Raw genomic sequence first — 27,778 nt, 5'->3', positions numbered from 1 at the left:
TCATACAATTGTTTGGAGTCACGAGTGTGTTATGTAAAATGTAATAATCACCTTTTTTCACTAGAAATTAGCTTTCAGTGAGACAGTGGACTGGACTTGACTGGATTGGATTGGATGGGCTTTATTGTCATCACCGTGAATTAATTTGGTTTGCACTGCAGCCGACACTGTTGTAGGCATAAGACGCCATAGGCCATGGAGCCCCACTTGATACAATCAATCTTTAATCCATGGGACCCCAATCTGCACTATAAAATCATGTGTTAATTTATCTCAGATAGTGTACAAATGGAACCAAAAGTCACACAAAGAGGTAGGCTACACCTTATCTCTGGACTCATACATTTATATTCATCAGATGCATCAGTCAGATTTTTCATATTCCACTCTGATTGGCTTGGGTGGGGGTTGTTCATTGACACAGTATATCTCAGGACATGACAAAATAAAACTCAGGGTGAACACTGGTTTCAGTTCCTGTAAAATTATAATTAGGGGAAGTAAAAAATAAATAATAATATCTATGTATTTTTTCCACTTTTCCCCCAAAACACTTCAAATATTAACATAAAAAGCTTTATTAGCCTATACTTATATGTGGTACTTATATGTAGTCCTGGTGGACTTGCACTGTGTTTAATGCTGTTAATCTTGATTGATTGATTGATTGATTGATGTACTTTATTTAGTAAGACATGAGAACAGTACATGACAGTACATAACAGTACATGGAAGTACAAATTCGCAATACAAGGTCTACTAAACTGGATAGCTCAGTTAAGCACGTAGCTTGTTTAAGATGAGATCCCCACGCACACAAATCATGATGACATATAAGAGACAGACAGATATACACACTACTATACAGAAAGTCATACAATCAGTTTACAGGTTACTGGTATGAAGGGTGAAAAATATGTACAAAAAAAGAAAGAGAGAGGGGGGGGGGTAGGTTAGGTTAGGACATGGGGTAGGTTAGGACTTGGACAGGGGCCATTTTTGAATTGCAGCCTCCTGAAGGTGTATCTTTAGGGCATTTTTGAAAGTGAGTAGGGTTTTACACTCCTTTACTCCTTTTGGTAGGGCATTCCACATTTTAGATGAATAGCATGAGAAAGAGTTCATTCCCTTTGTTGTGCCAAATCTGGGTTGAACATGGTTTGTGGAGCTGCCTCTGGTGTTATGATCATGGACTTGATTAACATTTTGGAAGTATTTTGACAAATACAGGGGGATCCCAATGTTGTGGTGTATCTTGAAGACCAGGCCCATAGCAAGTTGCTGTACTCTGTCCTCAACCCTAAGCCATCCAATCCTAGCAAAATGGGCATGGGTTAGATGGGTTTTGTAATTGAGGCCAAGAAGTAGCCTTACAAGTTTGTTTTGGGATGTTTGGAGCCTTGTTTTTAGGGCCTTGGAGGTGTTGTGATACCATGAAGTGCATGCATAATCATAATGACCTTGTATGAGGGCCCCTACAAGAATCTTCAGAGTATTCTTACTGACTTTACGAACAAGCCTCCACATCCTCCGTGTTATTTTGTGGACCTATCCATGGCCAATTTCCTGTAAATCATTTAAAAACTCAACCGAACATGTCTTGCCATTCACACTGAGCACTGTCTATATCTATAACTATAAAGATAACTATAACTATATCGTTCACCACTGTATTTTTTTTATAGTCGGTTTTAAAACTATATTTTTACATTTATTCTAGTTATAGTTGTAGTACTGCTCAGTGTGAATGGCCCCTCATGCCTCTGGTTTAGACAGCAGTTGCTGCAATGTCATTGTAGCCTACTTGTCAAAAATATGTATTAGCTTAAGTGTAACAGCGCCATCTATCTGGACTCTTTGGAATAACACGATGTATCATAATGTCATACTTTGCAGGACACTTTGCGCTGTGCAGCTATAGTCTGATAACAATATTAAAATGCATAGCATGTGTGTATTGAAATAGTGGATACATTTTCTACCAGTAGCTGTTGGTACTGAGACGTTTGGCTACTGTGTACAGACAGTACGTACTACTCCATTGTGTCTCTACGTAAACGTGAATACAATCAGGAAGTCAGCTATTTTTCACGGCTTTCGGAACTCACTGTAACTCGTGTGGTTAGTAGTAGGTTAGATTAGATTCACCCGCTTTTATCGACAAAACAATGCGAAACCCCAATCGCTGAAGCTACCATTTGACTTTTCTCTAACGTCTGACATTGGACGTTCACTTCTAAATAATTCGAAGTAAGTTTTACTTTCGTCCCACCGGAACACCTGAGTTTTCACCTAAACGGTGAGAAGAATGGATGTCCAGCTAACAGAAGATGAAATGGCAGATATTAAAAAAGAGGTGAGTAGTCTGGGCTATTAGACCGATAGTACGACACCTAACAGTGATTTTATACGATCCTAGAATATAATATTTCAAATCAATGAAGTTAGTGAGAAATAATGGTGTTGTAAATGAAGAAATTAAAGTAATAGGATAGAGGATATACTGTGTGCCCGACGTGGCCTACCTTCTACAATAGGAAATGCCAACCACACCTTCTCTTTGCCCACTCTGTGTGTGTGTGTATACGTACTGTACCCATTACTTACTGACAGCAACATATGTTGAGCATTGCATGGAGTTCCAACAAATATTCTATGATCATTTCCTAACAACTACCCCAATGCAGCCTCAGCCTAGAGAGGACATGTGTAACATTACACCATTTACCACATACAGTATAGACCATTGGTTCTCAAAGTGGGGTCCGAGGACCCCCAGGGGTACTTAAGGGGGTTCCTGGGGGTCCCCAGCTAAATGATGGACAGGGACCAAATGAACCCTTATAGTCCATTTGGTTCCATTTGTACACTCTCAGAGTTAAATTAACATTGATTTGACAATATAAATTGAGGTCCCAGAGACATACATGCCATTAAATGGGGGTCCGTAGCCCTAATGCATGTCAAACTGGGGGTCCTTGAAATTAAAATGGTTGAAAATCACTGCTAGAGAGCCGTACAAATCTTCTATTATGAGGGTCCCTGGCTTATCTTTTCAAATGGGGGTCCGCGGGCTAATAAGTGTCTATTTGGGGGTCCTTGGCACGAAAAAGTTTGAGAACCACTGGTATGGACTGTATATACAGTATAGTACATACATGTACTATACTGCATACTCTTGTACATGCACTGTATGTGGTAAGTATTACTTAAATATCAAAGGCAGGGTAACAGATCATTTTAAATGCTGGATATTCCAATAATGTGGGGAAAAACACAGTATTTTGCATTTTCATAAACAATAAATATGCTTTTATAAATGTTGGAAAAGGGTGTTTGAACAGCTAAATCTGCCCCGTCCCCCAACATTAAATAATCATGAAGGTGAGCTGTTTGTAATGTCAGGAGTGGAAGAAGAAGCCCACCCAGTCAACTCACCTGCTCTCTGTATAAACAAATACCGTAGAAAGATATTTAATATAATCAATATACATTTAATGTAACCTTTCCTGTAGAAAGGCTTCCAGAGCATTGCGAATAGACCTAGTTTTGAATGCTACACATTTATTTATGTTCATTTATAGGCCTGTATTATTACACAGAAGTACCAGAAGTACAATCAATACAGTAGACTAGCCGCTTCCTCCACTGGTGATGTCCAAACAGTGCAACTCCATTCTGCTTAAAAAACTTTTAATCATTTTAATCAATTTTAATCATTCCATCTAATTTCCATATATATGAACAAAAGAAACTGATATTGTTGTTTAGATAATGGCCTAGTATGTAAATATGAGAAGTTGTACCTTATGTGTTGCCCTACCTTTTTAACCAAGAATTAGCCCCTACGATTCAGAGACTTAACCCATTTAAAACCGGGAAAGTATCTGCATCACATCAAAGATTTTAACCACTTTAACCATTATTTTATACTTTGGCTATTCAAAAATAGCACATATACAAGCTCATAGCGCATCACTTCGTGCTGCGCTATGAGCTTGTAGATCTGCTATTTTTGAAAAATCGTGAACATTTGTGCAAATCTTTGAATATATATATTTTTAAAGGCTGCGGACCCCCATCGCGGACCCTCATCTCAAAATATGTTGTTCCAGGGACCCCCAGAAGCAAAGATTTGAGTTACAAATGTTCGGTTTAAAAATATATATATTCAAAGATTTGTTTCAGGATTTTTCAAAAATAGCAGATCTACAAGCTTGTATATCTGTTATTTTTGAATAGCCAAAGTATAAAAGAATGGTGAAAGTGGTTACACAGATGCGTTCCTGGTTTTAATGGGTTAAACAGGAGCCCGGTGCCTTCATCATTCTTACCTCCTCCTCCTCATGGCCATGCCTCTTCATTCAGGTGCTGAATAATCTGCGGCCGTACCTCTGCGAAAAGATCAGGGCTGACCGGCACGTTGACTACCTGCGCTCACGCAGGATTGTCACGCGTGACGACGAGGAGGAGATCCGCTGTCGGAGCAATCAGACCAAGAGGGCGGGCCACCTGCTGGACATTCTGGCCGAGAACCCCCGTGGCCTGGACGCGCTGATCGAGTCTATTCAGCTGTCCCGCACCCAAAACTTCATCATCACTAAGATAACAGACGAGGTGCAAAAGGTCAAAAATAAGAAGATGGAGTCTCTCAGGGGTGAGGAGGGTTTGTTATTGAATCGTGCTTTGTATCTTTGAGGCTCACAGCATTCGTTTCTCAATCTTGACATTTATTTCAAACAATAATGTAACCCTGTCTTTACAGCAGAAGCTTCCAGTTCATCAGCTGATAAGAGCCATAGCACCTCTGGACCTACCAGCGATTACTCCAGAACATTTTCAAATGAGTCCACCTTGCTGTACCACCCAGATGGGGAAGCCAGTCCTTCCACGTCAGACATAGGAGTTTCACTCAGCCTGCCCTCTCTTAGAGGGAGTGAGGTGTCCGACATTGGCAGTCGAGGTAGCATGGCTGTGTCGTCTTCTGGGACGTCTTCTCTCCTTCCCAGGCCTGGTGACCCCGGGGCCCCGCCACTGCCAGAGGAGCTGCTGGAAGTGCCCCCTCCCAGCTCAGACGCTGGAGTACACAGGAGCACAAGCAGCGGAGGGGACTCTAACTTCCAGCCCCTTCGATCACGCTCTCTCACCCCAACATCACACAGGGACATGTATTCATTTGGGCCTCCAAAATCTCCAAAATGAGACCCACTTCATACAGACAGGGACAAGCTAAATACTCTCTCTCCCTCTTTCCCTCTTACTCTGGCTGTGTCCGACATCACTCCCGAGTCCCTACTAACTAGATAGTGCACTATATAGTCAAGCCATTTTGTAGTGGTGTAGTGTATAGTGATCATTAAATAGTTCTCTACATCAGTGGTTCTGATGTCCCCCGGGGCCAGGGTACAGGGACCCCCAGGGGTCCATAAGCAGGTTCCAGAGGGTCCCCAGCAAAATGAGGAACAGTTTAAACACTTAAGCCCTATTTTATTTTTTGGCTATTCTAAGATGGCTGATCTACAAGCTCAGAACGCGACACAATGCATTGTGAGCTTGATTGAATACTTTATTAGTCAAGAAATGTAAACAACACGGAGGTACAGTAAGACATTTAGGCTAAAAGGATAACACAAAAAAAACATTTTGAAAAATCTTGACAAATCTCTTCCCACGGCCGAATATATATATCAATTTGGGGTTATACATGAAAATGTTTGGGAACCGCTGATCTACACGGAACTACCTACAGTATTTAGAGGGTAGTGAATGAGCGGGTGATTTCGGACACAGCCTCTCTTTATCTCTGCGGACCGAAGGCAGGGTGGAGAATCTTGCATTCAGCTCTGTCTGTCTCTGTGTGTGTCTGTCGACAGCTAATCTTGCAAACTACTGTAACTAGACCAATCAGTGTCATAAATCTTATGCACACTGCCAGCCCAGCAGGCTAAGGAACTCCATTTTCAAATGTCTTTAATTCTGTTGTTGTTAACCATGCATTCTGATACACTTTACCTCTTCAATGCATTCAACCTCCTTTCATTTGACCAAATGTTATTTGATATATAATTTGATATGGTCACATTGTCTTTATTATGTCCACTTATCTTTATTTACCAAAATGTCAAACTCAAATGTTCTGCTCATGTTTTCTTAATGTTCAATAATGCATATCTTTCTGAAGACATGATATAGACAATGTATCTATTTTATACTACCCCCTATCAAGTAATGTTTTCTTGTGTAGGTGTAATTTCTTGCGGACATCAGGTTGACTCATTGTCTGTCACCTTTGCTGCTCATGTCTTTGGAAAGTATGAGTCTCTCTGATTAACTGTTACAACAACATGGCAGATAGATACAGTTTGAGATCTGTAGTGAACACTGGGAGTGTCTGAATCTTTAATAACTTTTAATGAGACAATCTTGTGCTTTCCAATTGTGTCTTCAAACTGTGATACCTACATGGTGCTTTGACTGCTTTCCATTTTGAAAGATTAACAGCTAGTATGTCAACAATTTGTTTCCACTTCATCACTACAGATTTCTGGAATCATAAACCATGTTGCAGTTTTCCTACTTAGTAAGATTGTTCCTATACTGTAGTAAATGATCATAAACTAAAAAGTGATATTTTTATTTTGTATTTTTTCAAAATGGTTTTCTGGTATCCTCATTGCACGTTGGCATAAACATAATTTGTATAAAAGGATCAGTTGCCTCTTTTCATATTCAAAATACATGCTAATTTAATCTGAACTAGAGACAAAAAGACAAATATACTTTAATACTCATTTGAGCACAATGCAAAATAGCATTGACACCACATTCAAGATAAAATCATTCACAGACCTTGTGTGTTTGCATGTAGAGAGCTACTGCAAGTGGGAATTCTATTTATGTTATGGAAAAACTGGAAAAGCTTAAAATGACGCACAGGAATGACAGTCATTGTGGTGAAGTCTGCTGTTGCGACTGACTCCTGAATTCAAGAGCTTCAGTACAAGGCTCTTCAAGCATTACATTAGTTGCTCCCCAGTAAGAGCAAGGTAGGCTTGGACAGGTAATTGATTTATTTTAAAAGTGTTACTTTTCCTTGTGGTTTTGCTGTCATTTTTAATTACACATTTTATGAGTTAATTTATTGTCTACTGCAGTGATTTGTAGCATAGTGCAATGTTTTGAATCTAGAGGTTTGTGTTCCTTGTTTATGGTCTGTTTTACCTTGTTGCAAAGTAATGTTCCTATTTGAGATGGTAAATATTTTTACTTAATTTACAGAAACAAATCTTTAAGTTCACGTTGCATACTTGTAGTTATGTAGTCGACAAGTAATAGGATGATATACAGTAACTGGATCACTTAGAATGATGACGTTATTGAAGACACTTCTAGCTTTGTAGAGGGCTACAATTTACTTTACCACAATTTAATTGCATAATGTGTTGCACACTAAGGACAGCAAAGAGATGAGCAAGTAGGCTACTGTGCAATGTGTACATGCAGAAGAACCAGTTTGATAAACATCAGAATGTTTGGTATGACTGAACGTTGTCTCCACAAAAACTTCCCTTGTCTCCACAAAAAACGAACGCATCTGCTGTATATTGTAAATATCAGAATATTCTTGTAATAATGGGTTAGTTGATACAAATCTGGATCCCTGAATAATCTATATCAAGTATGATGGTACTGTAGGTATGTACAAGGTTCTGAATACATGTACTAACTACTTGACCAAACAGTTTATACAGCCAGCTAACTTTGTGTGTTTCCATGAAGATACCTTTAACTAAATGCATAATGATAATTTCGGTAATGGCTTAGGTTCAAGGTGTTTACTGTTCATTGTCACATGCATCATGTACAACACAGCTGGTAGCAACATTGCAGGAGATCAGTGCAGCAGTATAATTCTGAATACTGTGGATGCACGGTGGTGTGCCAGAATGTTTGAGCAGGAGGGTTGTGTGTTTGTATTTCTTATTGCATTTCTTCTTTTCTATTGTTTTCTGTCTATTGTGTCTAATGACTGATGGACTTTGATGTAGTACTGAACCTCAATGTACCTCTCCCCCCTGGCCCCCGCCCATCCTACTTTGAAGAAAAATGGAAGAGATCGAGCCCCCTGTGGTTTCGAGGTCAGAAGAGAGACCTTTGAATGGCCACTGCAGGTGGAATGGTGCTAAGCAGAGCCCTGAGTCTAAAGTGGTGGAAGACTTCAGGAGGAGACTGAAGTACTTCTTCATGAACCCCTGTGAGAAATACAAAGCCAGAGGTCGCAAGCCATGGAAGCTGATGTTACAAATTTTGAAAATAGCAATCATCACAATTCAGGTAAGATAACCTCTTCCACTATTTTGCAAAATGACAGAATGACACAATCTATGCATTGTACAGATGCATTTTCTCCATTTTATTTCTGTTTTCTTCAGTTAGTTTCATTTGGCCTTAGCAATGAGATGATGGTCACGTTCAAAGGGGAAAACCTGATGACATTCAGGCATCTGTTTCTCAAGGGATACAAGGACCAAATTGTGGGGAAATATGCAGTGTACACAAAAACAGACGTCTATGATCACATCGACTACATCATTGATAAGGTGGGTCATTTGGAATTACAGTATTATCAATATAATGTCTTTCCTGTTCAACAATCAAATATTGTTTTTACACTGATCCATTCCCTAACTGGACATTTGGTCTGCTGATTTAACAATGGTTTTATGTCAGTTCTTGTCATTTACTATTCTCTCCAAAACTAATGTTTTTAGTACATCAACCTCCAAAACCTGACAGTGGGGAATCATGCATATGAGAGCGTTGATGGAGTTTACACCCCTCTGTCTCTCTGTCAAGAATTCTACAGGAATGGCAGCATTGATCCTGGAAATGAGACATTTGACATTGATCCGAATATTGAGAAAGGTAGCTACAGAAGCATATGAGAACATTCTCATTATTCAGTTAACATTCTTCATTATTTTACATTTTTCCACACTAGTATTTCACAGGAGTTCATTTACAGAGACACATATGTCCCCCTTATCTTAGTTGGCCCTACTACATTTACCATTCCAATGCAAATACAGCCAATTGTATCCCAAAGAGATGCTGCCTTTGTATACATAAAGAATGGACTAATAATTATATTTACCTTAAATGCCCAGGTCCAACAGTTGTCTTAATATTTAGTGTTTGATGATCTTGTGTTAGATCTGCAATGTTTAAGGAAACTGATTCATAGTGCAAATGGAAAATAACCACAATGTGGATTTACTTGTGACTACACAGAAAGAGGAAGCTTCTGGCATACTACCCATTCAGCTAAGTGTAAATTGATCACCCTAAACCGTTTCTATTTTCCTCTTTTTCAGTCTGCAATTCCATATACCCTATGAAATCATTTGACAGTCACAGTTTGGCACGTAACCTGAACTTCTCTCTGGATTTCAAAAGGTGATTAAAAATACTGGTGGTTTCTTCCTCTGTTGAGAGAGCAATGCCTGCTAATACATGTCTGTGTGTCTAGGCTGCTATCAGTGAGCATCAATTTCACACTGAAAGCTATCAATCTGCAGACGGTGCGCCACCATGAGTTACCTGACTGTTATGACTTCCATATCATGGTAGGCGGCATGAGTCAGAAAACTGTACACCTTCATTAACAGACAGTACTCATTGTAGTGTTACACATAGGATCAATGTTTTGTTTTGTTTTTGTTTGTTGTTGTATTTTTTTAATCTTGTGTCATCAAGCATGGCTTGTTTTATGTTTGGTTAATGTTTCCATGTCTCCAGTTCCTCACTGATTCATGGAATGTTACCTTCTTTTTTACAGATCGTGTTTGACAATCACGCGCATAGTGGAAGGATAAGAATTCACCTGGAAAATGATGTTCAAATTTTTGAATGCAGAGACTGGAATGTGGCTGGCACATGTAGGTATCATTATATTGATTGTGAAAATCTTTCTATTTTTTTTTACCCAAAACAAAAGCATTAAACTGTCTTTTATTTATTTATACCTGAGGATCCCAAATATTCAAATGTAAAGAATTGCTGATAAGCAAACACAAAATGGAACATACATTCCATCACCGTAACATGCATTCTGAGATGTTTTGTTGTAAAAGTTTATTCTGCATCAGACTAATCCAACTAAACAGTTTCTCAGCGTATTTTTTAATAAGCTGCATTAATGCAACTTCTATCCTGATATTTTTGTTTATCCTCTCTAGCTGGGAAGAACGATTACCTTCTTTTGATGTTTGATTCTCTGGTCATCCTTGCATGCTTCACTTCTTTCATCCTGTGCACACGGTCTATCATCAAAGGAATCCAACTACAGTTTGTAAGTATTGAAACACAAATAATTGGATGATTATGAATTATTAACATTAGTGGTTAAATTCCAGGATGCTGCTTAGCACTAACCAAAGGGATGTGTCTTCTGTCTTAATTATTTCTTCCACTGTCCCCTCCCCCAAAGCACAATACAATTCTGGTTATTGACAGCAGTTTGACTTACTATGTAAGATGATAAGCAGTATTTGGTGGGAAAGACTTTTCTTGATATTGATGCGCTGTCATGTACTTTATTTGTATTTCTCTCACTCAGGAGTATAATGTATTCTTCCATGTGTACTACAACAAAATTGTATCATGGTCAGATCGCATGGAGTTTGTGAATGGCTGGTACATGCTTATCATTGTGAGTGATACTCTGACCATCGCTGGGTCTGCGCTCAAGATAGGAATACAAACAAAGGTTTGATGTTCATTATTTTTATCATCAGATTTCAGCTTTATGTCATTTTGGCACATATTCATCAAGCGTCTCGCTGTAAGGGAAATGAAATAGAATCAGTTTTGTCTGTCAGATAAATAAGATGGCTAACTAGGCATGGTTTGTGTTCAGAGATCATTATTCATTGTTGAGAAAATAATAATTACATATATACGTGTAGGCTATATATATATATTGTATTATAGAAAAATAGATAGTATTTTTGATTTAACACTATTACTGATTAACTATCTACCTTTTCTCTCTTTTTACAGTATTTGACAAACTACGATGTTTGCAGTATTTTGCTGGGGACAGCTACAATGCTCGTCTGGGTCGGGGTAATCCGTTACCTTGGTTTTTTCAAGAAGTACAATGTAAGAAAAATTATACAGTGCATTTTTAATTGTACCGCATCACAACAGTGGAGGGGGGAATATGAAATGGTCTCTGTATGTATGTTCGTGCGTGCGTGCATGACTGGTGGGATATGAAATGTTTACAATTGCTTGTTCTCTGTTCCTTCATTAGATCTTAATCCTAACTCTAAGGGCAGCACTCCCAAATGTGTTCAGATTCTGTTGCTGTGCTGCCATGATCTATTTGGGATACTGTTTTTGTGGCTGGATTGTACTTGGGCCTTACCATGAAAAGGTATTACGCCAATCATAATTGTATTCTATGTTTTGATTCTAGTTTGAATTTAAAGGTAGGGTAAGTGATCTTTTTTTGTTAAAATAAGTGTTAAATAGCTCTATTCTGATAGTACTCATTGATATAGAATGTTTGTTCAGTAACAGGAGTCTCCCTGTCTCTCCAGCTCTTTAGTGAGGATTGGAATTGGAATTGATCACACAAAGAAATGAGTAGACAAAATTGGGACTGGAATACTATGAAGCTGATAAATGGGTACTCTTCTCTGATTGGCCGATGATTGGAAACCCACCTAAAAATGTATTTTCTGTTTACTAAGGAAATGAAGAGATGGGGAGACTCCGGTTACTGAACAAACACTCTATACTGTAGCAATGAGTAGGCTACTATCAGAATGTAGTGCTTAAACCTTTTTTTTTTTTTTATATCACATTCAACATCTAAAAATGTCTTTCAGAGTTCGACTAACACTCAGGATTTTGCTTTGTATCAGTGAGCAATAAAAACATAAACAGTCATAAAATCATCATCAACATCATCATTATCATTTCAGTTCCGAACATTGGATAAGGTGACAGAGTGCCTCTTCTCGCTTATCAACGGGGATGACATGTTCTCCACCTTCCAGAAGATGAGGGAGAAGGGCTACATGGTGTGGCTTTTCAGCAGACTCTACCTGTACTCTTTCATCTCCATCTTCATCTATATGGTGCTCAGCCTCTTCATCGCTCTCATAACTGACACCTATGAGACCATCAAGGTTAGCTTTAAGTTTGCATGGCCAGCACAGCACACAGTGGTGAAAAACATACTCAAATATTTAAAGTAAAAGTATCAATACTGCAATGTAGGAACACTCTGTTACAAGTAAATGTCCGGAATTCAAGTTTCCATTTCACAAGTTATCATAATATTAGACATATTATCTCTAAAATGTATTTAAAACTTCTTTTGAAAATAGCTAAAATGTGTTTAGGGCTGCTGAAGTGATTAACGTGTGTTTTGTAATAATAATCAAAAGCTACACAGTAACTAGTAACTAAAGTTTTCAAATAATTGTAGTGGAGTAAAATATTACATATACAATATTTGCCTCTGAGATGTAGTGGAAGTATAAAGTATTGAAAATTGGACATACTTTAGTACCTCAAGTCAAAAGTACAGTACTTGAGTACTTAGTGACTTTCCACCTCTGGCACAACATCATAGTATGTTCAATAAATCAATGCTCATTGCATGCATTTTTTTGTTTCATTGCAATACCACCTTTATACTGTACCTGTGATGTTTGGTGCACAAGCAGATGTTTATGACTAAACACTACACTGTTGGTGTCTTTATTCACTGAAGAAGGATACTTACTTCAACTCAAATGTAGAAAACATGTAAAATGTATTTTACTCTTGTGCTGTCTTTCCATCAACACCTGTTGTTGGTGCATTATTAATGCATCATCTAATCATATTGGTGCAACATAGCAGACATCATTTTGATATTGATGGCAATACAATAACATGTTTAGCAATAATTGGCTGATACCGACAAGCCAACTTGTATTATGTATGTATCCCTATTGTGTGTTCATTGAAATGTCACAGGTAACATCAACAGGTACACTTTATTTTCTAGCACAACCAGCAAGACAAGGTGCCAGTGTCTCAGCTCCAGGCCTTTATAGCAGAGTGCAGGGACCAGCCTGAGTCTGGGAGATACCAGACTGATGAAGAGCCTGCTTACTGCTGTTCCTCTCCATGTTGTTTGTTTGGATGATCAAACAGATGAATGTCAGGATATCTAGTCTCACATCTGATCTTGGGGCTTCAAGGTGACATAATAAGCTTGAATAAGTTCTGTTCGAAACAAGCTATGTATTGTGTGTGATTCTATTGTTTGTACAGCTATGTATGTATATCAATCATTTGGGAGAAAATATATCTGTGAAGGTTTTAATTGTATTATATGTAAATAATTCATAATAATAATAATGAAACAATGGAGTTGTGACATGAGTGCTCGGGAGAGATCAAATACACCTTCTAAGCACTGGGTAGCAAACTCTTGATGGAGTGCATCAAAGTGATGAGAGCCAGGTGGACAAGTGTAAACCAAAGAAGACAATAAAAGAAGACATATCACACTTGCTTTTCTCTTTTCTTGTTTTTCGATGTGCAGTATATTTGTATTGATTATGTATTAGAGCACCAAAGATTTTGACTGGGCAGAATGGGCTTTAGTCTGTCAGCTGCTGTTAACGCCTGAGTACTACAACAAAGTAGTTTACTATATTGATGTGAATATTGCTCTAAATTGCATTACCTCGATAAATTAACGGAAACGTCTGACCTGTAATTAGGTACTAATTGACTTTGACTCTAGCGCCACCTCTTGGTATTGGTTGGCTCTGTGGAGATCACTGAAAGAAAACAAATATATAAACAATATAGGGTGCATCGAAAAACAAGATATCAGTAAATATTAACAATGTGTGTGATAATGTGTCTTCTTTTATTTCAATATACTGATTATTTGACAAAGCGATAATTCAGTCAGATATAGTGTGTTTTATTCATACGCTTTTGTCCACCATCTCGCATCCCTGAATTCAATAATAATATGCCCTTCAATGCATTCCATTTCCACCAAAGTGTCGGCTCCAGTTTTTGTCTCCCAGTGCCTATAATAAGACTAGAGAACGTATCCTGTCAGTGGCCTCTCTACTCCTTCACACGCCTTGGGTGTGAGGTGACAGCAGTGACCAGTGTTGCCATTGCCATGTCGGCTTATTAGAAGCGACTTTGGGCTTACTTTTCTGTAAAGTTGCTTGTAAAAATTGGTAGTTGCAGGTTGTGTTTTTTTGGGCTTGTTTCTAAAGTGTTGTTGCTTATTTAGGCTTGATCCAATTGTATTTTTATTTTTTTAAACCAGTGGTTCTCAAATATTTTCATGAAAATGTTGTGTGCCAGGGAGCATTTGTGTTGTTAGAATGTTTTAAATATATATATTCCAATTATTCCACATTTTATTTCAATAGTCTTTGAAAATAGCAGATCTACATGCTATCGGCTATTTTCATGCGTATGCGTATGAGGTTTAAAGTGCTCATTTGGCCTCTTTTGGGCTTGTTTTCCTAGACCTGGTTGCTTATTTCTCACACACAACCTGGCAACACTGCTTCACAGTCCTTGCATGTGACGTGAGGGGCCAGCAGTGAGTCAGTCACCTGGACGCTTCTCATTTACATAATAGTCCAGCTGAGCGCAGGTTGACGTCCAATGCCCGGGCCAGATACTGGTTGCTTGACAACACCGTCTCCAATGACGTGGAGGTATGGTTTGAAGCCAGACGGCACATTATATTCCTGTCTCACTTCAAAACAGCAGTCGAGTCGAGTCCGTCTGCCTGGAACACCGCTTCTCTCTGGGCCGCCGTGTTGAAGGTGAACCAGCCAGGTACATATTTGCATGTGACATTTAACGAGTGGAACTATAGCACGGCTTTTAACTTTTCGTGGGAGACATAACGACATTATCATCACACAGCGTTGTGTTCGAGCTGAATCCGTGTTACCAAGCGCCGTTTATAGGTTTAGCAACGTCTGCTACATTACATCGTCACCATGCACGTCATGCAGGATTAACTTGCTATCACGTTAGCGGTTATTAAGAGATGAAGACGACACATGCTGACCGAACACTGACATTGACCTTCATTAATAGCCGCAAATATGTGCATTCTTTTCGGAGCCTGTGTGCCCACACAGGGTGTCATGGTCGCAATGCAATGTTTACAACAGCACGATCCACGATTATGATAGCTGGAGAAAAAGAGGGGAAAACGTGGCGTTTTTCCTGTCAGGCAGAAAGTCTCTCAACACATGTTTGTAAAAGCTATTTTACATAATGGCGTGGTAATTAACGAATCTAGGCTATAGGTTGCACTTCATATTTTGCGACAGGCATAAAAGTTCTTGCAATTAATAGTCTTGTGGGTGTGTAATCTGGTTCATCTTGTTTCCCCAGACTGTTTTAAAGACTATAACAATATCTAATGAAGCCTTCCCAAATGCTGTGCTTTGTGTAATCCTGTCTCATGTCCCCCCCCCCCTTTTTTTTTTCTTTCTTTATTGCAAACTGCAAAAGTGTACTACTCTTTAGTTTTGCTGCCAAAATCCTTTTACGGAAACCTTGTCTAATTCTCATCCAAACTCAGTTTAACTCCAACTCACACATAATCCGGTCAGATGGTGACTGGTCTCTGCCATGGCTTGCTGCTCTATTTCAGGTCTCTTTTCTGACAGGAGCCTGTGATCTTCTGCATGAATGTTAATCCGCCCAACCATCTCACACAATTAATTACCTCACCAGTTTAACCCATTGAAATGGGAGACTTGTGGACCCCTCCACAAATACAGCAGTCTTTCGGTAAGCAGATATGCCAGCGATGTGTACGCATCTGAGTAGTGCAAGAATAGAAAGACCTACAGTATGTGATATTTTTGTGGGACTTGCCTTGGGACTTGGCCTATATTTGTGTTCTCGTTTCAGAGCAACAGCCTAGTTCAAACCTCTGCAGAGGAAAAATGAGGTTGTGAGGAACTTGTCACATCTATGTCACTTGTCTTTCTTTCTGTGTTTAGGAAACCATGATATTTCCAGCATATCACAAGTGACAATGTCCCCCTCCAAACAGAACAATCTTGCATCAATGTACTCCTCACTGTCCCTGTCCAGAAGCTCCTACAATATTGTAAGTGCCTTCTGTACAGAGGAGAATGTGCCTCAGTGCATCGCATACATCAATCAGGTAAGATAATTTAGCACATGGCCATACATTTGTGTATTATTATTTACGGACACATGGGTGTATTTCAATTTTCCTTTGTAAGAATTTGCTCCATTTTTCAATAAAGCGTATGATTTGCTAACATCAAGACAGTGACCCCATTCCTGTCCTGTATTTCACAGGAGATGGCCTTGTTGGGTCTCTCCTCCACACTGAATGAGGCTAGCTCAGCAGAGAGAGCTAGTCTGAACACAGTGCCAGCTCTGAATGCCATTTACCAGCTGCTACAGGCACACAGACGCAGCCAGCAACCACTAGAAGCACTGGAAAGCGAGAATCAAAAAATGTCCAGCTCACTAGAACAACTGCAGACCAGCAACTCCAGACTCAAGGTAAGTCAGGCGACCTTACTTCTATTTCAAAACCTATGCTCTTGCATCTTTTTTTTTTCGTGTGCTGTACTTCCCATAAACATTGTCTTTGAATGTCCTGTCAATGTGAATGTTACTGCTGTGTCAAAAGCCCTTGTTGCTTGTTTTGATGTTGGGCTCATAATAGGGCTTTGTACATTCCCCTCCCAGGATCAGTTGGAACTGTCCAAAAGGGAGACCTCAGGTCTGTATGAGTCAAAGAGGCAATTACAACTAAAATTGAAGACGTTGCAGAGCTGCCTTAAAACGGAGAAGGATGAGGTGAAGTTTATTTTTGTGCTAAATTTCAACAAGATTATGTATTTATTTTTCTATTGACGGTGAACCTGACTGTATATTTTTGCATTCTGCACAGGTTCAGAAACTCCAGAACGTCATAGCTAGCCGTGCGTCTCAGTACACCCATGATGCCAAGAGGAAAGAGAGAGAGTGCACAAAACTTAAAGAACGTCTAAACCAGTTACTTGTTGACCGAAAAGATAAGAAACTAGGTAAATGCACATGTCCTTCCTTTGGATCCAGCTTTGTCTTCTTCTGTTTAGAAATGCGTAGTTGAATTAATTTTGGCCTTCTTACTGTCCCTAACAGCTATAGATGTGTTGAATTACTTGGGACGGTCAGATGGCAAAAGAAGCCAGTGGAAGTCACCAAAAGCAGGACCAAGGTAGTTGTGTCATAATGTATAGTCAACCTGTTTTTCATACGGCTAGTGTGCCTATTCTGGGCATAGGGCAAACCATATAAACCTTAGTATTTTGGGCATAGACGAACATTTGGCAAAAATGGCAGATCTACAAGGAGCTTGTAGATTTGGTGTGGAGGGGGGCAAGTATAGACACTTGGAAGACTCAGGCAACAGTAATGGCTATGGTCTCTGAATGGAGAACATTCTGCGAAATGGAATTAAAACAAATGGAGAAAACCTCCATAATGGCATACATTCATAGGTCACTGAAGGCCTTGGAACAGTTCATTGGAGTGAAATGTAATGGATTTGATTAATCAAGAACATGTATCATTATGAAAATGCTAACTTTTAGACCTTTTCTGGTTATTTTCTTGATTTGTATTTGATCAGTGGAGGTTGCATTGCAGAACAAGACAGACATTTTCGTTTTTGTACTATTCTTTTTTTTTTTTTTTGGATGACCTTACTTGAACAGCACCGCCTATATCAGGATTAGGGGGTTGTTAAGAATGCATTGCATTGATGAGTTTGTTTTTGAATTCCATTCTCCAGTCACGAGACCCAGATGTTCAAAACCCTGCTGAATGATCACGAGGCACGGCAGATGTCTCTAATGCTGGAGAATGCTGAGCTGAAAAAGGTCCTCCAGCAGATGAAGAGGGAGATGATGTCCATCCTAGGTCCACGGAAGCCCTGCTCCCCAGGAGCTCATGCTGAGGACAGTCTTGAGCAGGTTTCTCAATGTCCTATTTTTGAAGGAATACAGGAATTGCTGTGCTGTCAGGGCTAATCGGTTATTGTGTGTTACAGTTACAGTGTAATGAGGGCACTAATATAAACATTAATGTACTATATAGGTTAGTAGTAACAAGTCAACGTGTCTTTGAAACTTCAAATTGTAATGGATAGAATGACCATGTAAGCATTCCATATGCCTTTTTTTGCCCTGGGTAGCACTGTACCTTCATTTTGATATATATTGTAGGGAGGGAAACGGTTAATTTAGTAATTGATTGATTTTGCAATTGACAAATGTATTTGATTTTAACATTTTTAGTAATCAAATCCTCTGTTTAGTGTAAAATCCTGTAGAAATGTCTAGTAATATGAGCTATTAACCCCAAAATGTGAATGTCTGTCTTTGGACTGTCTGTTTGGACTTTTGACTGCTGGTTAAAACTTATAAATCAATTTCGAGGCAACTGTCTAGTTCAAATTGTTTCTCTGGGTTCAAATAATGTTGAGCCTCTTTGCTATTCTTTGAAATCTTAAGTGTGTAGATGTAGGCAGAGCCTTGTATTAGAGAGTTGCGCCAATGAGGGGGCAGAAACGGCGCCGGTCACGTGGTTCATATTAGCTGGAAATGGTTACAAAGAGCCGTAGACTTCAATGCATTCCATGAACTTCCGGTTTAGGGCTTTGTCACTATTCGCCAATAGACGGCTATGTAGAACCTGGCCCGGAGAAGTGAACGCTAGTGTCAGAACTCTCTCTCTATGGGTCTGGATGTAGGGAATTGAAAATGACTTCCCCTTGTCTGCTGTTGCTCTCAGGTGGGTTCAGACAGGGAGGAAGAGGGAGGTGACTCCAGCAGAGAGACCCTGGACCAATCCTGTGAACTTGCTAGGGAGCAGCTCACCAACAGCATCCGCCAGCAGTGGAGAAGACTGAAAAACCACATGGAGAGATTAGACACCCAAGGTACTGCAGTGCTGTCTGTCGCATCCCTTTTTACAGGTTCAAGGACAACAACTTATGTCTTTTCTTTTAATCCATTAAGACCGGGAACGCATGTCATTTTAAGATTTCTTTGGCTATTAAAAAATAGCAGATATACAAGCTCATAGTGTGGCAATGAGCTTGTAGATGTGCTATTTTTGTATATGTATGTGTGTGTGTGTGTGTGTGTGTGTGTGTGTGTGTGTTTTAACATTTTTAACTCTGATCTGTGCTTTTGGGGGTCCCTGGAACAACATATTTTGAGATGGGGGTCCGCAGCCAAATAGATATCATTTTGGGGGTCCTTGACATGGAAAAGTTGGAGCACCACTGATATAGCAACATACTATTAGGTTTAGAAAACATTTTTCGATATGTATTTGGCTGCGGACCCCCATCTAAAAATGTTTTATTCCAGGGACCCCCCCCAGACGCAAAGATTTGAGTTATAAATATTCGCTTTAAAAAATGTAGGTATATTCAAAGATTTGCACAAATATACAAAAATAGCTACTACAAGCTCATGTGCCGCGCTATGAGCTTGTATGTCTGCTATTTTTGAATAGCCAAACAAATCTAAAAATGACACGAATGGTTCCCGGATTGAAGGGGTTAAAGGGGGTGGGCTTTAAAGTCATACTGTCCAACTTAACAATTTCACTACGTCTTTTTTGACAACTGGGGGCGTCTATATCTGAATTGATAGAGCCCGCCTGGGAAGTAGAATGTCCCAGGTTCAATTATACAAAAGGACAATCCATCTTCATCTCCTTCACATTGTTTTGGGGGCTAGAGAGAGAGAAGTATACAAGCAAAACCAGTCTCTGAACGTGAGCAACAGACCAACTGCTGGTTTAACAGCCATGTACCGCATTGTGCTCCACAGTGAACATTCTGCCTCAATTGCACATATAAATGTCTGATAACAACACAGAAAAGGCCACTGCATACATGGAAATACAGCAACACAAGAAGACATCCAGTGGGACACAGTACTGTTACAATTGTTGAGGTGCCCCTGAGCAAGACGCTTAACCCCAACTGCCCCCATCCTACCCCTGGGGGTGTTTATTAACCTTTTTGTATATTTTCATTCCCTTAGTATCTCTAGTTCAGACTCAGCAGCAGCCGGGTAGAGATGTGGTCCCCAGAGAGATCCATGAGCAGGAGATGGAGAGAATGAGGATGGAGGTGCAGCAGTGCAAAGACTTTATTCACACCCAGCAGCTGCTTCTCCAGGTTAGGTCCTCTGCTGCTTCTAAAGATTCTCGTTTACAATATTTGATCCAAGAATATATAGGCTGTCACTTAGCCAGCTGTGAGACCATATGTCTGGCATGTTTATCCCCTTTACTACGACTCATGTACTATCTATGGTCCTTCAACCTATAAAGTAGAAGACTGCTATATGATTTTTGAGTTGGGAACGTATTGTAGACATGTAGAGGAACTTTATGTGGCAATTATGGACACATGTGCCTCATTTGTACACATTCCTTTAAAAAAACATTTTTAAAATGAAGGAAACGAGTATGCTTGCTGTGGATTATTGAAGTGTGTGTTTGTCTGTCTGAGCAGCAGCAGCTCAACTCATCAATCGATGATGAGACCGCAGCTATTCTCAATGATGGCTATACACTGGAAGAGAAAGAGCGACTCAAGGAGGAGTGGCATCTCTTTGATGGGGAGAAGAGGAACTTTGAAAGGGAGAGGAAGAACTTCACTGATGCTGCTATCCGCCTGGGTCGTGAGGTCTTTTAAGTTTTGTATACTCAGATTTATTAATATTGGTGCATGTGGAATGTCAAGGGATAATCTTAAAACTGACAATCTAACTAGATTTTAACATTCAAACAGCGGACAGTTGGGTCATAAGAGCAACATTTTTATGAATTAAGACCAAAGTGCAAAATGACTGCCATGTGAATATGAGTTGCTGATGCTGTACCAACATGACTTTACTTTCATCCTTTTCTTGTGTTTCACAGAAAAAGGCCTTTGATGAGGACCGGTCCTCCTGGCTTAGGAACCAGTTTTTGAATTTGACTCCATTTGTGGACCGCAAGAGTCATTCTTTCTCTTACTCTTCTCAAAGTGCCTTATCGATCAGTAAGTAGTTTATTTGTTTGATTATTGAAAGTGATCCCCATTAGCTGACACCTAAATGCCCTGCTAGTCTTCCTGGAGTCCAAGGCAATGATATACCATTGCAAAAATGGAACCCACAAAAACATGTGTCCCATAAAATGGAACATACAATTATACATAATTTACTGTGTATGTACTGTTTAAACGGCACTTTCAGAAGTTATTGTATTGTATAGTGCTCAGAAAGTCAATGTGCTTCATAACGGAGAACAAAAAATACATATGGAAATACAAATTACAGTGTAACTCCAACCTCCCACCCCCATATAAAAAATACAGCATTTATTACACACACACACACACACACACACACACACACACACACACACACACACACACACACACACACACTCTCTAACCAAGGTCCTGAGCAAATGGAACACAGTTGGGGGCAGATCTCAGATCATCAGTTTGTTCCAGAGAATAGGACCATAAATGCACCTTCACCAGAATGACCAGATTTAAACTTTTTATTCTAGGTAGTACAGTTAGGTGTCCAGTGTCTGATCTGAGAGATCTGATTGATTTACAGGCAGTGAACAGGTCTGACATGTATTCCGGAGCTGAACCATTTAGAGCCCATAAACAAGCAGTAGTTGATTCTGTATTGAATTAATTCTCTGCCTGGGTTTCATTAAAGGCAGTGAACCAGAGATGAGGGGCTCTCCAACTTCGACATACATGCTCTGTACTCCCAAAAGCAATTGTGGTGGCGTTCCTGGTGGCGTTCCTTCCACAAATGACCTTTACCGCACACTCCAACTCATACCAGACAGAAGGAACAGTTATGTTCCATTAAGGTACTTCAAAGTTATCCATTGCCAGTTTACAGGGGTGTTTTTTTCTCCCCTTTTTTTTCTTTTTCAGATAATGAAATTAATGAGGATGTTTTCATTGCTTAATCTTCATTCAGGCTATCTACTATCTTATACTCTCTTATAGATCCTCCAACAATTCCACACGAGAGAGCTGCCAGGAGCCCAATGCATTTGGGGATGCAGATACTTGCTGAAATCGAAGCACAGAAATGGATGTGCAAACTTTGTATTCATCCTCTCCAACAAAGAACATACCTGAAGACAATCTAGTGCCTTTGCTATGGACTCCACTAATCATCTGGATGACAATCCCTGGTTGAATGTTTGATACTGCCTCAGGATGCCACCAACTTTATTATTATTGCAGAATTCTGATGTTGCTGTCCACAGTCATGGGTGATAATCATCATGATCCATTGAGTAATGTTTTCTTTTTATTGTATTAATGTTTAGGCAAAGTATTTACTAGAGCAAAATTTAGATCTAAGATGGAGTCGGTAAGCTCTAATTTAGATGGTTCACCCTTCTCCTTCTTGAACAGCTATTGAATGTTGGTCGTTTTTATTCATGTTTACACATCCACTCCAGAGAAATTATTTTAATAAAGTTTATACATTTAAAGGCTTATGTTGTACTACCTACTATTGTAGTGTCTTGACTGTGCAATAAATACTCTTTCCTTTACTTTTATTTATTTATTGGCCTGTTTTCACACTTGTATTGCCCCCTAGTGGGGTAAAAGAAAGATTGCAGTGACAAATGTAAAGAATTAACCGGAATCAAGGACCCGAATCCGGCGGTGTTGCCATGTACGCTTATTATAAGCCACTTTGGGCTTTTTGTAAAGTTGCTTGTAAACAAGCTTGTTTCTAAAGTGTAGTTGCTTATTTTGAGGTTGTTTAAACCACATTTTCATGTCACACCCCCAAATTAATATATATTTGTAGACCCAACCTTCCGAAAATATGTTGTGTCAGAGACCCCCATACAAGATTTTGTGGATTTGAAAATATTCGTAAATCTTCACTTTATTCCATGATTTTTCTTTGAAAATAGCAGATCTATAAGCTCTATAAGTAGATCGGCTATTATCAAATAGCCAGTTTAAAGTACTCATGTGACCTTCTTTTGGGCTTGTTTTTCTAGACCTGGTTGCTTATTTATTTCACAAATCCTGGCAACGCATGAATCCGGATGTCATCATCTTTGCTTTTGTCTCCGCATCCATCCAGTATTCACAGCACAGGAATTATTTTTCTAAAGACGGTGGTGAAAAATGTCGAGCTCAAATCTGGTTGCCATGAAGAAAATTGTGCAGCAGCTCCGCTTCGAGGCGAACATAAACAGAGTGAAGGTAAATAAGGAGAAAAAAAAACGTTTCCCCTAAAAATGATAGGAGAAAACCCGCTCCATCAAGCTGATGATGAGCTAACCGTGTTAGCCGACTAGCGCTAACGTGAAAATACAGAGCAGAGAAGGGCGTGGATCTCTGACAAAAACACGTTTTATGAAGCTTTACTTGTCTGTACAATTGAAATGTTTATAGTTATAATAGTTTTGAACTAATACGATTACACGGTGCAGTTCTTTGAAAGCCAAAACCGTACAAATTTGTCCCACCCTTTTATATTATGTCCAAGTAAATGTTGGTACCGATTAGATCAGTGGTTCTCAACCTGTGGATCGGGACTGGGGAGGGGGGGCGGGATAGTGAAGTGATAATTTAAGTACTTTTAAGACCTTTTTAATACCTCAAAAAGAAAGAAAAGAAAAATACCATTAATGCGTCAAAAGTAATAAATAAACCATACTATAAAAACTGGTCAAACATTGGCCAAATTGTCTAATAATATAAGAAAGAGGCAAAATAAATTGAAACTAGCCGGCGTTGTAAGCTTGTAGATCGGCTATTTTTTTATTTTTTAAAACAATATTTATCTGTGAAACCTAAAATGTAATGCCTCAACTCCTACATTCCAAGTGCTTGTCAGGGTGATGATTCTTTTTGAGAGTCACGGCCTGAAAAGGTTGAGAACCTCTGGATCAGATCAGATGCAAGATTTTTGTCGTTACATTGCATCTTAAACGAGGCCTACAATTAAAGAGTACAATGATTTGGTTTTGGTTCCTCAGCATTGTAGCGGCATAAAAAAGAAGAAATAATTAAGGATTGCAGAGATGAAATAATGATAAACAAATATGTACTCCAAAACGGATGCAGGGAGAGTGGGCCGTTCTGGGCACCTAAACATTGTGGGTACCTCAAAGTTAAGTTGTGGTTATTTTTTTCAAAATGTAAAAAAAAGAATAATTTGGAAAATGTTCTGATGTAAAGTATACACGATTTGAACATGCACGGTACATCGTTATTAGACCTAAATTGACCCTTTAACTTCTTGTTTATGCCCATAAATGACTGGCTAGCCACAGGTTTTGTAGCAATTTGTACTAGTAGTCATTGTATACATGTTGGGCCTTCAATATCAAATATTCGAGTATTTTCAAATCATGTATATATACCATTTTTACATAAAAAAATAGACAATTTAACATTGAGGTGCCCAGTCACCCTTCCTAAAGGCCAGTCCACACCAATGCAACTCCTTGCAACAAAATTGTTGTAAGGCCAGTCCACACCAATGCAACTCCTTGCAACAAAACTGTTGTAAGGCCAGTCCACACCAATGCAACTCCTTGCAACAAAACTGTTGTAAGGGCAGTCCACACCAATGCAACTGCCATTTGGGATAATGGTTGCAAGGAGTTGTGTCGCGAATCATTGGTGTGGACTGGCCTTTAGGTTATGTCTGTCTATCTTATACTTTAGTATTTGTGTGCATGTTTGTACAGTCCCAATATGCAAAGTGGCAGGTGCTTGTGTGCCTTGCGAGGTGTTTAAGTAGGGACAGCCATTTGAGATCATTGTGGTCGAAAATTACACCCATCTGTGATTTATTAATTATGATTATTATACAGATTTACCACAATTATCATTTTAATGTGAAACCTCCCTGTGCTTGGATACATGGCTTACGTTTTGTGATGTGGTCTCGATTGTGCACCCAGGTCTCCCAGGCAGCTGCAGATCTTCAACAGTTCTGCATGCAGAATGCCCTCCAGGATCCCCTTCTCACAGGTGTTTCGTCCAGCACCAATCCCTTCAGGCCGCAGAAGGTCTGCTCCTTCTTATGAAACCACTGACAGCATTCATTGGTGAGTAGATTCACCTCTTCTAACCACGTACATATAAGCAAATTGTACGTAACTCCTGTGAGTTTTTGGAGGATTGTACACAAAGCTGTTAAGAAGTAGAAGTACGTGGGTGAGATTACATAATGTCACTATAACTGTCTGAACATGGCATTTTTCTTTACCTCCATACTTCATGTCATTTTGTCTTGCATCAGCAGAGCCTTATTGACATATTTTGAAATGAAAATTGATTGGACAAGTGAAATGTTTAAACAGTTTTAGACTCAAATATCCTTACAAAGTTAAAAGGTTAATTGAAATGACAGTACACAATGAATAACACATTGTCACTGCCTTCACACCCCTATTAACTAGGACTGTTTTTTGTATATCTGTGGTGTGATATAGGAGGTATCTAGTAGTAACTACTGCTCTTTTATCTCATTTGAAACTACATCTGTCTAATTTCTGATACGATACATGACATGTCTTTATTTATTTGTCCTGCAGGCCTTCATTTTGATGCTACAGGGAAAATTGACCTCAACACTGCTCCTCATGAGAAGCCATTATACTGCCACAGAATCTCTGGAGTGTAGAACATGTCAGAATCATGTCAGGAAGATGCCATCTATTTTCAGCCACATTAGCGGAAAGGAGACAAGTTTTATTTTTCATGGCACAGTGTGATTTTCAAGTAAATTATTGTGCCTTTTCTATATGGTTCTATTTTAGTCATCACTGTTCTTGACTTTTTGTATTTAATGATTAAAATACATTCTTTACTACTCAAATGTTTTGTTTGTTGTTCTATGGCCAATGGTATCAAAGGACTATCAGAGTTGAGTAATTGTATTTTGCACTCTGTATTTTATACTTTTGAATTTGAATAGTATTTTGTCATTAGTTAATCATTTGACAACATGGCATGTGAACATCTGTGGATATGTTTATATGGAATTGTGTAATGTCAGAGTTTTGATATAGCAGTCATGCAGTAGAGTAATTTAGTTACAACTGGTGCCCCATTATTTGAGACCGTGTCAAAATGTGGACATTACATTTATCATCACTTGCAATGCAGCATAAAACTTATGATTTTGATTGAATGGGAAGCAATGTACCAGGAAAATAGAGAATATGTCCATATAGTTCTTAAAGTGCTTTTAATATGCATAAAGGGTAAAAAAGAAAAATCATCTCATGAGTTATAGGTCAAGGTGTCTGTAGGACATTAAGTGTGGAATTGTGTTTTCTATTTACCAGAGCTTAAAAGGACTTAAATGTATTGTTTGTCTTAAATTCCACAAGGATTTGTTTACTTAATGCATTGTATTCCTATGGTATTCCTATTTTCAATTTGTGAGTGTTTTTCCAGGGGTGGAAAATAAAATTACATGTACTGTAGGAAAGTAATTGAGTAGCTTTTTTCAGGTACTTGGATTAGTATTAAATAAGTATTATTTTGTACTAAATAATTTTAGTACCAGACTAGACTACTATATTATGAGTAGTGTACAAGTATGCTGTTATGACACAATCTGGAGGATATTCCATTTAAGTTTGCTTTGAACCTTTTTTCCCTCAAGACATTGAGAAAGCTTAATGAAAAGATGGCCACCACATTTTGAAAGCATCGCTGAATCAGGGAGGGATAGGTTGATTTGGGCGTTTTCATCTTGAAAATGGTTGCCGTCAAAATACTTTGATACTTACTTAATCATTAGAAGACCTTGTAGGCCTACGTAGAACTTTTGTACAGGAGTAATTTTGACCCAAATCATCTACAGCTGAATAATATTTAAGTAGCTACAACGATATTCTTGGAGAGGGATGTTTACACTTTTCATACTCAAAGGCAATGCAAAACGTATTAAATATAGCGTTAAAGACCTTTAAATAGAAATAAAGACTAGATGTAATCAAATTGAGTAACACAATTATTTTAAGTAAAAGAAACCAGTTAAATTATTTTCTTCCTGGTTAAGTTGCACTAGTGGTCTTTCCACCCCTGGAAATTAGTCCTCATAACCGGCTTTATAATTTAAATCAGTCACATGAGTTGTGAACAGGGGTCTTCAACAGGGGGTCCGGGACCCCTAGGGTATCCTCAGAGTTACTACATAGGAGCCACCAAATCTTTGTGTGATAGTTTTTTTTTTTACATAAACCACTTGCATCCCTATATTCTCTGGAGAACATAAGCCGAAAATAGCAGATCTACAAGCTCAACGCCTCGCACTGCGAGGAGTTGTGAGCTTGTAGATCGGCTATTTCCAGCAAAGAGGTTTGGTGTAGAGGGAAAAAAGAGCAGATCACGTACACGTTTTCTAAGGTATATTAAGTGGTTAATTGTCTGAAAATACACATTAACATGAATCCAACACAGTGCTTGTACATTGATAGTAAACAAGTATCTATGTCAACTATGAAAAAGTTTAATCTGTAACACAATGTTAAACAATATGTAGTGGGGGTCCCTGCTTCATCTCTCTCTCAGCAAAGGGGTCCATGGCATGGCCTAAAAATGTTGAAGACCCCTGGTTTGGGGACATATCAT

The 27,778-nt window shown here is 39.0% G+C and overlaps 4 protein-coding genes across 12 annotated transcripts; all 4 read left to right on the top strand.

Annotated features, from left to right (window-relative positions):
* The first annotated feature begins 1,910 nt into the window (after positions 1-1,910).
* Positions 1,911-6,707, top strand: bcl10 (BCL10 immune signaling adaptor). Of its 2 annotated transcripts, none has more exons than XM_084058130.1 (3): positions 1,911-2,356; positions 4,369-4,657; positions 4,769-6,707. In XM_084058130.1, the coding sequence occupies exons 1-3, from the start codon at positions 2,309-2,311 to the stop codon at positions 5,200-5,202; spliced, it is 771 nt and encodes a 256-aa protein (XP_083914256.1). In that variant the 5' UTR covers positions 1,911-2,308; the 3' UTR covers positions 5,203-6,707. The 2 variants fall into 2 exon arrangements, with proteins under 2 accessions (XP_083914256.1, XP_083914255.1); XM_084058129.1 differs by having other exon boundaries at positions 4,766-6,707.
* Positions 6,708-6,813: 106 nt separating this feature from the next.
* On the top strand, positions 6,814-14,245 carry LOC311046024 (mucolipin-3-like). Of its 4 annotated transcripts, none has more exons than XM_084058107.1 (13): positions 6,814-7,060; positions 8,103-8,334; positions 8,517-8,600; positions 8,772-8,925; positions 9,375-9,456; positions 9,530-9,626; positions 9,839-9,938; positions 10,239-10,351; positions 10,619-10,768; positions 11,062-11,163; positions 11,318-11,440; positions 11,994-12,200; positions 13,070-14,238. In XM_084058107.1, the coding sequence occupies exons 2-13, from the start codon at positions 8,107-8,109 to the stop codon at positions 13,208-13,210; spliced, it is 1,581 nt and encodes a 526-aa protein (XP_083914233.1). In that variant the 5' UTR covers positions 6,814-7,060; positions 8,103-8,106; the 3' UTR covers positions 13,211-14,238. The 4 variants fall into 4 exon arrangements, with proteins under 4 accessions (XP_083914233.1, XP_083914232.1, XP_083914231.1 ...); XM_084058106.1 differs by having other exon boundaries at positions 6,814-7,046; positions 8,433-8,600; positions 13,070-14,232; XM_084058105.1 differs by having other exon boundaries at positions 8,433-8,600; positions 13,070-14,232.
* Positions 14,246-14,611: 366 nt separating this feature from the next.
* Positions 14,612-22,710, top strand: ssx2ipa (synovial sarcoma, X breakpoint 2 interacting protein a). 5 transcript variants are annotated; one of them, XM_084058100.1, is made up of 14 exons: positions 14,612-14,889; positions 15,722-15,861; positions 16,077-16,243; positions 16,405-16,614; positions 16,804-16,914; positions 17,009-17,144; positions 17,242-17,317; positions 17,894-18,074; positions 18,895-19,042; positions 20,163-20,299; positions 20,639-20,812; positions 21,049-21,169; positions 21,849-22,008; positions 22,151-22,710. In XM_084058100.1, the coding sequence occupies exons 2-14, from the start codon at positions 15,819-15,821 to the stop codon at positions 22,218-22,220; spliced, it is 1,734 nt and encodes a 577-aa protein (XP_083914226.1). In that variant the 5' UTR covers positions 14,612-14,889; positions 15,722-15,818; the 3' UTR covers positions 22,221-22,710. The 5 variants fall into 5 exon arrangements, with proteins under 5 accessions (XP_083914226.1, XP_083914225.1, XP_083914229.1 ...); XM_084058099.1 differs by having other exon boundaries at positions 15,580-15,861; XM_084058102.1 differs by having other exon boundaries at positions 14,822-14,889; positions 15,738-15,861.
* Positions 22,711-23,253: 543 nt separating this feature from the next.
* On the top strand, positions 23,254-26,012 carry LOC311046043 (guanine nucleotide-binding protein G(I)/G(S)/G(O) subunit gamma-5-like). Its single transcript, XM_084058137.1, has 3 exons — positions 23,254-23,380; positions 25,093-25,239; positions 25,729-26,012. Exons 1-2 carry the CDS (start codon positions 23,303-23,305, stop codon positions 25,216-25,218), a joined length of 204 nt encoding a protein of 67 aa, XP_083914263.1. The 5' UTR covers positions 23,254-23,302; the 3' UTR covers positions 25,219-25,239; positions 25,729-26,012.
* The last annotated feature ends 1,766 nt before the right edge of the window (positions 26,013-27,778 follow it).

The sequence above is a fragment of the Gymnoscopelus microlampas genome (genome assembly GCF_963454915.1).
Source record: "Gymnoscopelus microlampas genome assembly, chromosome: 5".
Classification (NCBI taxonomy): domain Eukaryota; kingdom Metazoa; phylum Chordata; class Actinopteri; order Myctophiformes; family Myctophidae; genus Gymnoscopelus; species Gymnoscopelus microlampas.
This window is presented reverse-complemented; position numbering and strand designations above follow the sequence as displayed.

Coding starts and splice junctions, on each gene's coding strand:
- bcl10 (XM_084058129.1), top strand. CDS start 2,309: ATGGATGTCCAGCTAACAGAAGATGAAATGGCAGATATTAAAAAAGAG. Junction 2,357..4,368: donor TGGCAGATATTAAAAAAGAG/GTGAGTAGTCTG, acceptor CTCTTCATTCAG/GTGCTGAATAATCTGCGGCC. Junction 4,658..4,765: donor GAAGATGGAGTCTCTCAGGG/GTGAGGAGGGTT, acceptor CTGTCTTTACAG/CAGAAGCTTCCAGTTCATCA.
- LOC311046024 (XM_084058106.1), top strand. CDS start 8,107: ATGGAAGAGATCGAGCCCCCTGTGGTTTCGAGGTCAGAAGAGAGACCT. Junction 9,457..9,529: donor TTCTCTCTGGATTTCAAAAG/GTGATTAAAAAT, acceptor CTGTGTGTCTAG/GCTGCTATCAGTGAGCATCA. Junction 9,939..10,238: donor CTGGAATGTGGCTGGCACAT/GTAGGTATCATT, acceptor TATCCTCTCTAG/CTGGGAAGAACGATTACCTT.
- ssx2ipa (XM_084058100.1), top strand. CDS start 15,819: ATGGGAGACTTGTGGACCCCTCCACAAATACAGCAGTCTTTCG. Junction 17,145..17,241: donor CCGAAAAGATAAGAAACTAG/GTAAATGCACAT, acceptor TGTCCCTAACAG/CTATAGATGTGTTGAATTAC. Junction 22,009..22,150: donor AACAGTTATGTTCCATTAAG/GTACTTCAAAGT, acceptor ACTCTCTTATAG/ATCCTCCAACAATTCCACAC.
- LOC311046043 (XM_084058137.1), top strand. CDS start 23,303: ATGTCGAGCTCAAATCTGGTTGCCATGAAGAAAATTGTGCAGCAGCTC. Junction 23,381..25,092: donor CGAACATAAACAGAGTGAAG/GTAAATAAGGAG, acceptor TTGTGCACCCAG/GTCTCCCAGGCAGCTGCAGA.